Raw genomic sequence first — 14,450 nt, forward strand, 5'->3', positions numbered from 1 at the left:
CGCAACACCTGGCTAAGTTGTGTGTGTGTGTGTGTGTGTTTTGATTTTGTTTTTTTTTTTTTTGAGATGGAGTCTTGCTCTGTTGCACCCAGGCTGGAGTGCAGTGGCGTGATCTAGGCTCACTGCCACCTCCACCTCCCTGGTCAACTGATTCTCCTGCCTCAGCCTCCTGAGTAGCTAGGACTACAGGCGCATGCCACTACGCCCGGCTAATTTTTTTTGCAATTTTTTTTTAGTAGAGACGGGATTTCACCAGGATGGTTTCAATCACCTCACCTCATGATCCGCCTGCCTCGGCCTCCCAAAGTACTGGGATTGCAGGTGTGAGCCACCACGCCCGGCCCAGTTTTGTATTTTTATAGAGGTGCGGTTTCACCATGTTGTCCGGGCTGGTCTTGAACTCCTGGGCTCAAACAGTCTGCCCACCTGGACCTCCCCAAGTACTCAGATGACAGGCATGAGCCACTGCACGTGGCCATCCCAAGAATGCTTTGAGTGCTCAGGCTCAGTGCAGACTCTTGTTGACTCCCTAGGTTCATCCCATTATAAGTTGACTCTTGGACATTGCACAGACGCTTCTCAAATTCCTCCAAGATCTTACTTGCCTCGTTTGCATGTGGTTTATGGTACTGGCGACACGAGGGTCCCAGAATGGAGGCAATCTGTAACAATAGCTTCACGGTTCCATTTGCTGGAATAGTAATTGCGTTCTAGGTTCAGCCACGCTTGTGGTTACGCAAACATCAGCACTTTGCAACCTCCTCCTCCTTAGGTTGTGTGTTTGTCAAGCGTCTCCTCAGAGTTCACTGACTTCAGTATTTTGATTTCTACTAACTAACCCAAGATACTTCCCTCCTCTCATAAATAGTTTTACTGTATGGGCCGAATGCAGTGTCTCACGCCTGTAATTCCAGCACTTTGGGTGGCCAAGGGGGACGGATCACCTGAGGTCAGGAGTTCGAGACCAGCCTGGCCAACATGGTGAAATGGTGCCTCTATTAAAAATACAGAAATTAGCTGGGCATAGTGGCAGGCACCTGTAATCCCAGCTTCTCAGGAGGCTGAGATAAGAGAATTGCTTCAACGTGGGAGGCAGAGGTTGCCGTGAGCCGAGATTGAGCCACTGCATTTCAGCCTGGGGAATGGGGCAAGATCCTTGTCTCAATAAATAAATAAATAAATAAATAAATAAATAAATAAATAAAAGTGCCGGGCGCGGTGGCTCACACCTGTAATTCCAGCCCTTTGGGAGGCCGAGGCGGACGGATCACGAGGTCAGGAGATCGAGACCATCCTGGCTAACACGGTGAAACCCCATCTCTACTAAAAATACAAAAAATTAGCCGGGCGTGGTGGCGGGCGCCTGTAGTCCCAGCTACTCGGGAGGCTGAGGCAGGAGAATGGCATGAACCCGGGAAGTGGAGCTTGCAGTGAGCCGAGATCATGCCACTGCACTCCAGCCTGGGTGACAGAGCGAGACTCTGTCTCAAAAAAAAAAAAAAAAAAAAGGAAAAAAAAAAATACAAAAAATTAGCCGGGCGTGGTGGCCTTCGCCTGTAGTCCCAGCTACTTGGGAGGCTGAGGCAGGAGAATGGCGTGAACGGAGGAGGCAGAGCTTGCAGTGAGCTGAGATTGCGCCACTGCACTCCAGCCTGGGCAACAGAGCCAGACTCCATCTCAAAAAAAAAAAGAAAAAAAGAAAGATTCAGCATCATTTTCCAGGGTTAATTAATTCGTTCAAACAACTAAAACCCCATTAAACAAAAATATCATTGGACAACAAATAAGCAATCCAGACCAATATGGTCACAATCATTGTGAAGATGAGAAAACTTCATCTTTATTGCATTTTCGCGGGCAGCACACTGCACTGTCCTTTTTCAAACACACAGCTCCTGTCCTCCTTTCAAACACATGCCCTCTTTAAAGGAACATACAAATCTTTCAATACAAGCTGAAAAAATTACATCTGAATTATCACAATTCAATAACACTCAACATCAAATATAAATTTATTTTTACAAGAATTTCGGGGAAATGTCACCGAGCTAAAAATATAATAGATACATTATGTAACTAACCTAGGTAATAACAGTGCTCCCTTCAGCAGCACATGTAATAATAGATAAAAAGATTTAAAAATAAGACATTTAGGATAAAAAGAATCCTCTCTTAAAAATGAAAACAGAATTATATTTTTATGTATATAACAGGTATAACACCCATCAACTTCATAAGAACAGTGTCTTTTAAAAAATACTTGTATTTCTAAACTAGTTAAATAAATGTAGTAAGAATGCCATGCCCATCATTTTCAAAATAAACAAATAAAATGTCTAGTGTATATTGGACATGTTAGTATATACGTAAGGCATGTTAAAAATCACTACTGAATTCTCACAGTCCAGTAACAAACACTAAACAGAAAATTTATAAGAACATAGGGAAACTACCACCTAGCTATAAATACAATGGATATATTAGGTCAGTATCATAGCTAACAAGAGTGCTCACTTCGGGAGCACATGTAATAATAGATAAAACGATTTAAAGAGAAAACATTTGTGATAAAAAGAATTCTCTCTTAAAAATGAAAACTAAATTATATTTATGTGTATACAATGACCATCACAGAACTCTATAGGAACAACATGTTTTCAAAACTACAAAAATTCCAAACTATTTCAAATCAACATAGTAATAATTCTATGGCCAACATTTTCAAAATAAACCAATAAAATGTATAGTATCTATTAAACTATCTTTTAAAATCCTATGGCAGTAATTTCATATTTAACAAAGAATTCTGTGACAATCTGAGCGCCTGCGCTGTGCCTTCAAATGCTCTGGACTGTGGCAACAAAGTCCATAGGAAACGGGAACTCCAGCTTCCAGCCCAGGGGAGGTTGGGATTCAGCAATGTGAAAAGGGAGGTGGTGTCGCAGGAAGGGGTGGAACCAGAAACACCCCTGGTTTCTCACTTTCCCTCCACTGACTCCTAGAAGTACTTCCACGGCTCCTAGGAGGAAAACCTGGTCACTCTATTTTGCTCCTTCTAGAAGAGTCCAGGTTCTTCTAGATGATCTGCACAGGAGGCTCCTGGTGTCTGGCATTAGCGTTGGGATAAACTTCCTGCTGAAAATTCCCCTCTCCCCTGGGCCCAGTGTTCTGGAAGTGAGAGACAGGATGTCACACTTCAAGTAGGCAGATCTCCAGACAAGAAGGTTATTCCCATCCCACATCAATCCTAGCTAGAGTTCAGAGCAATGTATAAATCCGATTTTATCTCTAACCCTTCATTGTAAACCCTGATTCTGAGCCATCATTTTCGATTCTGACACTCACACTTTGGTGAGCTTGACTCCAAAAATCACTTAATACAGCCAAGGTCAGCCTCAGTGATCTGCTTCATAGCAAGGACTTTGGGTGGGTCCGCCCAGGGAGTAGAGCACCCTCAGAGAACGTGGCTTTGGACTTCGTCACACTTGGGGCCTTTCGTGTTGCTTAAGATCTAAACTTTTAACCATGCTACAAACATGTCTAACATGACAACCTCACGAACCAGCAGACCAGATTCCTAATCCTGAACCTTAATCTCTCATGTTTAAGTCTAATGCTCGGTCCTAAATGTGGTTAGCTGCACCAGATGTCAACCAAATCTTCACCGAATCCTTTCCCCAAATCAGTAACTCAAGTGTGTCAACCATAATGAACCTCCCTGGACCTAGGTAGTAGTCTCATTTTTGAGACACAGGGTCACTCTGTCGCCCCGGCTGGAGTGCAGTGGCAGAATCACAGCTCACTGCAGCCCCGACCTCCTGGGGCTCTGGTGTTCCTTCCGCCTCAGCCTCCTGAGTAGTGGGGACTAGAGGCGCCCACCAGGATGCCCAGCTAATTTTTGTATTTTTTGTGGAGATGGGGTGGGTGTTGCCATATTGACCAGGCTTGAAGCCGGATCAAGCAGTTGGGTTCCTCGGATTTTCTTACAGATGAGAATATTCTGCCTTTACCCCGAAGGATACACACGTACCTTCCCTCAGGCCGATGACCTCAGGCCTCCACATCCCCGGAGCTCTAGGAAATGAGGGCGCGATCTCGGGCCCACACCCAGTGCTCTGGGTCATAAGCCTGGATCTGGAGAAACACGTACCGCTTGAGAAGCCAGGGTCTCCCCAGCAAGACCCTTCCCTGCCCTCCTCCAGCCTCCAATCCACCCCATCCCTCCCCACCCTCACCTCCTCATATGGCCCCACTTACCTCTTCCATCTCCTCTGGGGAAACCCACATCCTCCAGCGCATGGAGCAGATGAGCTGGTAGCGAAGCTTGTGGAACAACGGTCGCCGGGAGTAGTCCTTGCCGTAGAGGAAGGAGAAGATGTCTTGTTTGGGGGCCTGGTTGTCCTCCTCCATGTCACTGGCCAGGTAGCTGGGGAGAGAGATCAGGTGGCTACTCAGGGGCCCCACCAGGAGGGACCCCTGCCTGAGGGCAGCTTCCCAGAGAGGAGGGGAAGGGACCGTCCTCAGCTCAGCACCAACACCCACCCTGCAGAGAGCCCCGCCTTCCTCAGGAGGCCCCACTGGACAGAGACCTGCTAAGGGTGCCTCTCACACCTTCAGGAAGGTGACGATCCAAGTGGTGGCTGGGAGTGGTGGCTCTCACCTGGAATCCCAGCACTTTGGGAGTCCAGGCAGGAGGATCACTGGAGGCCAGGAGTTAGAGACCAGTCTGGGTAATATGGCAAGACCCCCTCTGAATTTAAAAGCAACCCAACTCTTATCCTAAGGATGTGTCCTGCCATCCTTATACAAGAGAGATGACATCACCTCATCCTAGTCCCCATCCATGTTCCTCCCACACCCCCCTTCCTTCTCATGTATGCACACACCTGTCTTCCCCCTCCATCGTAAGTGCCCCCAAGGACAGGAACTGACTGGTTTGTTTCTGTAAATCATTTCTTGCCTACCAAATGGCCAATAGAGGGCTTTGTTTATCTTGGTGCATTAATTCAACAAGCATTGCTGTGAACTCTCTCTTCCCATCCTTCCTACCCTGGCACGTATCATGTACTTTGTAAGGTTTTGTTGAATAAATGAATACATGAATGAATGAAGGAAAGAAGGAAAGATTTATCTTATACGCAAATGCCATACGAATCATTTCACAGAGTCAATATAACATGAACAGTTGCAAAATGAAAAGAATTGTGCTGAGTGTTTTAGGAATACTTTGATATTTTGGTTGATTGGGTGGCTCATGTCTGTAGTACCAGCACTTTGAGAGGCTGAGGTGAGAACCCAGGAGTTCCAGAACAGCCAGGGTGACACAGCAAAACCTCATCTCTACTAAAAACCATAAAAACTGGCTGGATGTGGTGGCGTGCACCTGTTGTCCCAGCTACTCGGGAGGCTGAGGTGGGAGGATCTAGAGCCTGGGAGATGGAGGCTGCAGTGAGCTATGATCTGGCTGCTGCACTCCAGCCTGAGGGACAGAGCAAGTCTCTGTCTGGTATAAACAAAACCAAAAACTTTGATATTGTGACAAGACCCTGCCTTCAACAGGGGTCTAGTCTGATGGGTTTGGGGAAAAGGAGGGCAGATCAACGAATCCAAAATGGCACATTATCCTAGAATGTAACTGAAGTGCTGCAGGCACGCAGACGCTAGCAGATCAGGGGAGGCATGGAAAGGCTGTGGGGGCTGAACTGACTTCAACAAATGGGTCGTTCCCTTCAGATCCATATGGGTGCAGGACACCCAGACAGAAAACACAAAATCAAAATGGAGTGGAGGTCATTTGGAAGGAGCGGCGAAAGCAAACCATGAAACATGAAGATGGTGGGCAGGTTTGGTGGTAGAAGGATTGCAGAGAGGGTTGGATTCGCCCTGTGGACCTGGGCCTCCATTTATAGGCAAATCAGCTAAGGAAGTTGTTCAGGTGGGCAGTGAAGGGGTGGGAGCTGTGTTTGGAAAGCTATTCAGGCAGCACTACGAAGCCCCCTGGCTTGGGGCGGGACTCGCAGGAAGCCCCATCAGGGAGAATTTGATGATGGATCCGTGTTATGCGAGGACGACCTGAATTTCAGCCTCTGTCATGGGAACCTGGAGGAGGAGGATGGAAAATTGCATTTGGTGTTGATATGGGAAGGAGAGAGACAGAAAAACCAGAAATGGTTGCTTGCTTGTGGGGCAGGGTCGTGTCCACGGCTTTCTCCTTAGGACGGGTTTATGTTTCCTTTTGTTTGATTCTACTGTTTGTCAACTGCATTTGTGTTTGTTTTTAGAAAGAGCAGACTAAGAACGCCATAGTATAATCTTAATTTTATATCTATAATTCATTTATATCTATAATTTTTTTAAATCTATAATTTTTATACACAGAGTAAAGAAGAGAACTAGGGTCAAAAAATAGATGAAAGGTTGGAATCCCACTTCCTCCACTGTCCCAGGGTGTTGGATATTGATGGGGGTGAAGAAGCAAAGTACTCACAGAGCCAGGAAGAAATGAATGCGTTGGTATTGCCATGAGAAGAGGCCGGCACGGCTAAAGTACGCTATGACCATAGCCAGGAGATACTGATGGAGAGAAGGGAACAGAGAGAGAGAAAGGTTGGTCACATCCTGGAAGAGGAAGATGGTGGAGATAAGGGAACAGGGGCTGGGGTGCAGTTGCCTATTGCAGAAGGAACCTCAGTGTTGGGTGGCTATGCTCACTGGGTGCTTGCGGGTGGAGAGGTGTTCAAAGTCAGCTGCAAATTCGGAAAGTCGGGAAGGGAGGTCTGTGATGCTCCCATGATGATGAGCTCCGATGGGATCGTTGGACGGAGTGTGTCTAGGGCAGCTAATGTCAGGAGGGTCTTGGTGAGCTGGAGCAAAGGACTGTCCCAAAGATATGAGAGGATAGGGGTCAGGAGTTTCAGGACTGTGGCCCAGGGATTCAAGCTCTGGGCAGAGGCAGGGGCCACCTGTTCACTAGGCAACAGGCCACGAGAGCCCTGAGGGAGATGCTGACAAATTATAAAAAGATTAACAATAGCCGGAGTGTGATGACTCACGCCTGGAGTCCCAGCTATTGGAGAGGCTGAGGCGGGAGGATGGCTTGAGCCCAGGAGGTTGAGGCTGCAGTGAGCTATGACGGCACCACTGTATTCCAACCTGGGCAACAGAACGAGACCCTCTCTCCGAAAAAATAAAAGTCAAAATGTGGGCGTCCAAGACTATGGGATCAGCGGGTGGGAGATGGTGGAGGGAGAGAGGAGAAAAACTGTGGTTTTAGATGCTGCACCCTCCCCCAGGACATGTGTTAAAACAGGAACACAGTTGAGTGGAGAACAACCTTACCTTGTCTGACACCCTCAGATCTTTGTCCCAGGCCAGGAATTTTTGAATGACAGGATCCTCTGTGAAAAGAGAGCCTGTGTCAGGGTAAGAAGCGGAACAGGATTGCCGTGGGAGCAACAGAGCAGACAGGAGAACTGTGCCCCTCTGGGGGAAGTCTCAGGATTGTGGCCAAGGGTTACGTGGATGGGAGAGGAGAGAAGGACTTTCACTGGGCAAGGAGGGAGGCTCCTGCTCTGAGTCTGCCCTGAGGAGAGGCCGAAGGAGGCCTTTGGTGTCAGAGTCTACAGGATGAGGAGCTGTGAATAAGCCATGATGTCCTCCCATCATACATGAAGGGACCACTGCAGAAGTCGTAATGGAATTCCCATCATGGCTTCCAGAGATAGTCACAGCTGGGTGTGCCCATGACCTTGTCATCCCCCTCCATGGATGGAGACACTTAGGTTTAGAAAAGTCAGCAAGAGACATAGAGTTTCAGAGGGTTCAGCTGAAACCAAGCTTTCTTTTGTCTTTTATTTTATTTATTTTATGACAAGGTCTTTCCCTGTCAACCAGGCTGGAGTGCAGTAGTGTGGTCATAGCTCATTGCAACTTCAAACTCCTGAGAAGAGATCCTCCCACTTCAGCCTCCCAAAGCACTGGGATCTCAGGCATGAGCCACTGCACCTGGCCGGAAACCAGGCTTTCTTATTTCAAGCGCAGACCTTTATTAAGACCAGCCTAATCCTCTGTCTCCTAAGCATCCTCCTGCCGCATGGATCGCTCACCCCCCAGGAGGGCATATTCTTCTTATTGGGAAAGAGTAATTATTGAAAGTTTCTGCTTTTTAAAAAGAACCGGGTTGGAGGTGCTCTTTGGGGTATCCTCCTACCAAGCAGCCTGTTGAAGGCCTCGTGGTGCTCAGGGAGCACGGAGGATGCTCGCTTGCGCGTCAGCTTCATCTTGAGCCCACACAGCATCTCCACCACCCAGGTGTCCTTGGGCTCAGGGGTGCGCTCCAACTCCAGCTCCTCCTCTGGCTCCTCCTCGGATTCGTCTGACCATTCCCTCTTCTTTTTCATGCCAAGAGATTGAGGCTGGGGGCTGGGATCTACCCAAGGGACTGAGTGAAGAAACCAGGCCATAGTGTCGTGTTTCTGCCATTGATCACCTTAGACCCCGACCCAAAAACCTCATACTACTCTTCCATCCTCCCCAGCCTCGCAGACTGTCAGCTTCTCCAGGCCATGTTTCCACCTTTCTCCTTTGCTGATCCCCATCTGCCTCTCCCTCACCTCCCCGTTCTTCCAGCTCTCTGTCCTCAAAACATTTTCTCATCACAGATAAGAACTTTCAACTGGAGAAAAATGGAAACCTTCCCTGAGCTCTTCTGTCTCCTCTCTCTCTCTCTCTCTCTCTCTCTTTTTTTGCGGGGGTGGGTGGGGAGACGGAGTCTCCCTCTTGTTGCCCAGGCTGGAGTGCAGTGGCGCAGTCTCGGTTCACTGCAACCTACGCCTCCTGGGTTCAAATGATTCTTCTGCCTCAGCCTCCTGAGTAGCTGGGACTACAGGCACACGCCACCACGCCCGGCTCATTTTTGTACTTTTGGTAGAGACAGGGTTTCACCGTGTTAACCAGGATGGTCTCGATCTTCTGACCTCGTGATCCGCCCACCTCGACCTTCCTCTCTCATCTTTTGAGTGAATCTCCTGACCCCCTTCATTGCTCCCCAGGCTTTCTTTCCATGTGGCCATGCTTAGCCCCATTCCCTGCACCCTCCTTCCCCGATCCCTGGCTTTCTGAGTCCCTCCTTTCTTTCCCACGCACCCTACTCAGGTGCTCTGGGTTCCCAGTAACTGGCCCCCTTCCCTCTCCTCAGTCAATCATCTCCCATCACTTCTCCCTCCAGTCACCTCACCTGATGGTCCTGGCACTTCATCGTCCGCCACCACCTGGGGGGACTGCACCGATGTGCTAGGCTGGGGGCTCTCCTCCTCAAACGGAGGGTGCGCTTGACCACTGGCCATAGTCTTTCCCAAACGCTTTGTTTCTGTCCACAGAACCTAGTCCCTGTTCTGTCCAGAGCCTTCCTCCAGACTCCGTTAGGACCCAGAAGAGCGCATTTCTCTTCTAGAGGCTCGGGAGAAGTTAGGAGTGAAGAACAGCTCTGAGAAGTTGCTGTTGTCCACCTGAGCTCCCAAGCACCCAGAGTCCGGTCCTTCCAATCAGGAAGGTCGGAATCTCTGATGTCATCGGTCATTCCAACCTGGCAACCAGTTTGAAGAAAAACACGTGTAACTGCCAGACTGATCTCTTTTCTTGGAGACCCGGGGTGAACGGTATCTCCTGGCAATGTCCCAACCTCTGAGTATTGTCCAAAAGCATCCTCAGGGTCTCCGTATTCTTCTTTTCCCTTTCCCAGCAGAGTCTGTGTCTTCTCCATTCTAAACTTGAGGAGTGTTGGGCTCTCCTCCCCGCCGTTCCTTCCCATTTCAGAGTCCAGTCTGGTGGGAGAGGGAGGAAGGTGGAAGGAAATTTAGGGTAAGCAGAATGATGAGAGCTTCCAAGAGTGAGATTAGCATATGTAGGAGATTCCGGGCACATTGACTTGTTGAATGAAGACGTTACGTCGAAGCACTCAATGTGGCAAAACTTTTTGGCTGAATGTTTACTGATATTCACTATCCTGGATCCTATATTGGGGAACATGCATCATTTGCTCTCAAGCATCTTTGAGTCCAAGAGACATTTTGAGGAATGAAAGTCATAGGAAATGGTCTATGGGTTTGCACAGATTTTCAATGGTGTCCACAAGTTCAGAGCATCCATGGATCACCTAAAGCCTGCCCCTCCAGTTCAGCTAAAGAACTCTGGTCTATAGATAAACTATTACAACATATCTATTTCACTTGACCCTAAAATTTCCTACTATTTATGTATTTTATGAATAAAATATCCTGTGTACAGAAAGACTAAAGGGGAAAACTCTCAGCCAGGCCCAGGGGCTCCTGCTCATAATCTCACTCCTTTGGGAGGTCAAGGCAGGAGCATCACTTGAGGTTAGGAGTTCAAGACTAGTCTGGGTGACATAGCAAGACCTCATCTCTACAAAATATAAACAAAGTAATCAGGAATCGTGGCACACACCTGTGGTCCCAGTACTTAGGAGGCTGAGGCAGGAGGAATGCTTCAGCCCAGGTGTTTGAGGCCGCCGTGAGCTGTGATTGCACCACTGCACACCAGCCTGGAGGACAGCGTGAGACTCAGTCTCAAAAATAATTTTTAAAGAAAAAGTAAAAATATAAGAGCTGGATACTATCTCAGATACCATCCAAAAAACCTGTGAATTCTGGCACAGCTTCCTAATGGACTCCTAGGAGTCTCTCGCTGATGGGAAAGGCACAACTGAATGAGGAAGCAGATCCCATCCCTGTGGAGGTCCAATTGTCAGGAAGCTCTGCTTATGTTGACTGGACCTTCGCATTCATGATGCTTTGAACCATCAGAGCTGGTTGGATCCTTTTACAACAAAACAGAAAATCATCTTTCTCTCTTATTTAATGGGCTTTCAAATATTAGAAGATCAATATTCTGTTGCCATTAAAATTTATCTTCTGTATCATGTAAAGTTCTGATTAATCACTCTTCAAGCCAGTTTTGCATATTCCTCTGTCTTCTAGGCACCTTCTCTAGACAGGCTACAATAAGACAGCCATCTTAAATTATGTCAATATATTGTCCAAAAATGGGCTAAACAGCCCAGGTTTCATCTGATATGTTCAGGGAAAAGCAAAACTATCACTTCTCCCCTTCTCTTTTCCTTCAGTGATGCAGGTTAATACAACAATGGCTGTAGGTATGCACCAAAAATATCGTTAGAGTGAAACAGAAGGGCGTTACTGTTGTAACAGTAACAGGCTCATGCCTGTCATCCCTACACTTTGGGAGGTCAAGGCAGGAGAATCACTGGAACCCAGGAGTTGGAGACAAGCCTGGGTAACGTTGTGAGACTCTGTCTCTCCAAAAAAATTTAAAATTAGCCTGGTGTGGTGGCACACACCTGTAGTCCCAGCTAGTTTGGAGGCTGAGTTTGGAGGAAAAGAAGTGCTTTGCAAATACCAGTCTTTCAGTCTAAGGATCTCAACTGGGAACATTAAGATACAGATGTCAGGACCCAGCCCCATAGATTCTAATTCCAAAGGACTGAGGTGAGGGCTGATTTAACTTCATCATTGGAGTCCATTCAGATATGGAACTCTCTGGGTGACGCCGCGCAATAGAGATCCCAAAGAAAGCAAAATCACTCTCAAATGAAATGAGCAGGAAAGATTTTTTGAGCGAGGTACAGAAGACCTGGGCCTCACGTGGGAGCGCCATCACCAGGCTTTGTATCCTTGGCTTAGCGGGAACTTCTGAAGCAGCCTCCAAGGCCCCTGTGTGCTGGTCGACAAGCCCCCTAACATTGGCTCACAGCTGTAATTCCAGCACTTTGGGAGGCCAAGGTAGAAGGATTGCTTGAGCGCAGGAGTGCAAGAACAGCCCGGGCAACTTGGCGAAACCCTATCTCCACCAAAAATATAAAAACTAGCTGAGTGTGGTGGCGCCTGCCTGTAGTCCCAGCTACTCGGGAGGCTGAAGTGGGAGGAACATTTGACCCTGGGAGGCGAAGGCTGCAGTGAGCCAAGTTAGCGCCACTCAAGCCTGGGTGACGGTGAGACCGCGTCTCCATTAAAAGAAGAAACACTAAAAATTTTAACTGAGAATATAAAAGAACTGAATAGCGACTTACACAATGTCTAAATGATGGTTCAATATGGTAAAGCTGTACATTCCATCCAAATGAATTTAGGAATTTATGCGATTGCAATCAAAATCTCAGAGTTTTCCCCCACAGATGTTGACAAAACAGTGTAAAAGTTCATCTGGAGAATTGAGTACTTAAGGAACCATCCCAAAAGAAAAATGAGAGGGAATGTCCACTATTAGACACCAAAATGTGTTCTAAGGTGAAAGTGTTAAAACAGCATGTTGCTAGTGTCACTCCAGGCAAAAAACCTCAAGTGTTCTAAGGGCTTGGGCAAGTACCTTGCTCTAAGACAAGCCTGACTTTGTGAGCTGCCTAAAGGCATGAAAACTCACAATTTTCAAAGATACTTCAGTCCAAAACCAAAACAAGACCAAACACACATTTGGAGACCTGGAATGGGCTACAAGGCCCCAATTTATGATCCTTGATACAATAAAGAGAATAGAAAGTTCAGAATAAACCCAAGTTTCTATAGGAATGCATTATATGCTATCATGGCATATCCCCGTGAGGAAAGTAGAGATTATGCCACAAATGGCGCTGGACAACTAGCTCATTATTTGGAAAATAGAAAGACATATACAAATGAAACTCCAGATGGGTTTATTTAAATGGGAAATTAAATGTTCAATGTGAAAATTCAGTATGTAGCAGGATATCCAATGGAAATGATACTTTTCTGTTTTTTTGCCAATGGTGAGAGAGCTGCCAGAAAGCAGCCTTGATCCTCAGAAGTCACAAGGCTCACATGTCATATCTGAGCCTCTGAAGACTTTACAAGTCTAATTTACAAGTTTAAATTCCAACCCAAAGTGTAGAGAGTCTTCACATTCTCACTGCTGTGAACTGAGTGCCTGCCCCCAAAATTCATATGTTGAAACCCTACATTAGTCCGTTTTCACGCTACTGATAAAGACATACCTAAGACTGGGAAGAGAAAGAGGTTTAAATTGGACCTACAGTTCCACATGCCTGGGGAGGTTTCAGAACCATGGCGGGAGGTGAAAGGCACTTCTTACATGGTGGTGGCAAAGGAAATGAAAGGGAAGCAAAAGCGGAAACCCCTGATAAACCCTTCAGATCTCCTGAGACTTATTCACTATCAGGAGAATAGCACAGAAAGACTGGCACCCACGACTCAGTTACCTCCCCGTGGGTCCCTCCCATGACACGTGGAAATTCTGTGAGATACAATTCAAGTTGAGATTAGAATGGGAACACAGACAAGCCATATCAAACCCTAATCTCCAATGTAATGGTACTTGGATATTCAGCCTTTGGGAGGTAAGTAGCTCCTAAGGGTGGTGCCCTTACGATGGGTTTAGTGTCCTCTGTCTTAGAAAAGAAAGTGCTTGCTTTCTCTCTCTTTGCTCTCTGCCATGTGAGGGAGCAATAGGATGACAGCCATCTGCAAACCAGCAAGCCGACCTTCAGCAGACACTGTATCTCCAGGCACCTTGATCTTGGACTTCCCGGCCTCCAGAACTGTGAGAAGGAAATGTTTAAGATTCCCAGTCTATGATAATTTGTTAGAGCAGCTCAGACTGACTAAGACACTCACCAATATGGTATATTACCAGTCTCTTAAATGTTTGCCAGTCTGATAGGTGAACTTACACATCTGTATACAGCCATTTCTTCTTCTGTGAGTATCTTGTTCATGTTTGATGCATATTTTAAAAATCAAGTTGCTTTGCATTTTTATTGATTTATAGAAGGCCTTTCTGTGTTCTTAAACATAATCCTATATTTTTGATGCTCACTTCTATTCATCCTAATACTTTTGAATGGATTGGTTGGACCATCATTGGATGCAACAAGGGACAGGGAAGGCAATCAACACAGCAATCCGTGGCAGGCTGACCAATAGCGAGGCACCCAGGCTGATTCACCAAGTCAACAGAAGAATTAGCTTTCTCTCCTTCTAGGCTCAGGATTCTCTAAAAGCAGAGATGGTACTAAAGAGGAGAGGTGGGGCAATATTTGGTTTGTTTACCCTGTGACTACATCATTGAGAGATAGATACAACATATCTGCAGTCCCCAAGAATTTTTTTTTTTTTTTTTTTGAGACAGGGTCTTGCTCTGTTGCCCAGGCTGGAGTGTACCCATGATCACAACTCATGCAACCTTGACCTCCCAGGCCCAAGCAATCCTCCCACCTCAGCCTCCTTAATAGCTGGGACTACGGGTGTGCACCCCTACACCTGGCTAAGTTTTGTATTTTTATAGAGGTGTGGTTTCACCATGTTGCCCAGGCTGGTCTTGAACTCCTGGGCTCAAACCATCTGCCCACCTGGGCCTCCCAAAGTGCTGAGATGACAGGC

The 14,450-nt window shown here is 46.9% G+C and overlaps 1 protein-coding gene across 1 annotated transcript; it reads right to left on the bottom strand.

Moving 5' to 3' along the window:
- Positions 1–1,815: 1,815 nt before the first annotated feature.
- Positions 1,816–10,396, bottom strand: SPDYE4 (speedy/RINGO cell cycle regulator family member E4). Its single transcript, XM_003912325.5, has 7 exons — positions 9,236–10,396; positions 8,210–8,440; positions 7,339–7,397; positions 6,488–6,573; positions 4,258–4,426; positions 4,031–4,134; positions 1,816–3,168 (listed from the first exon to the last, which is right to left on the bottom strand). The coding sequence occupies exons 1-6, from the start codon at positions 9,342–9,344 to the stop codon at positions 4,075–4,077; spliced, it is 714 nt and encodes a 237-aa protein (XP_003912374.1). The 5' UTR covers positions 9,345–10,396; the 3' UTR covers positions 1,816–3,168; positions 4,031–4,074.
- Positions 10,397–14,450: the final 4,054 nt, after the last annotated feature.

This window comes from Papio anubis, chromosome 17 (assembly GCF_008728515.1).
Source record: "Papio anubis isolate 15944 chromosome 17, Panubis1.0, whole genome shotgun sequence".
In the NCBI taxonomy this organism is placed as follows: domain Eukaryota; kingdom Metazoa; phylum Chordata; class Mammalia; order Primates; family Cercopithecidae; genus Papio; species Papio anubis.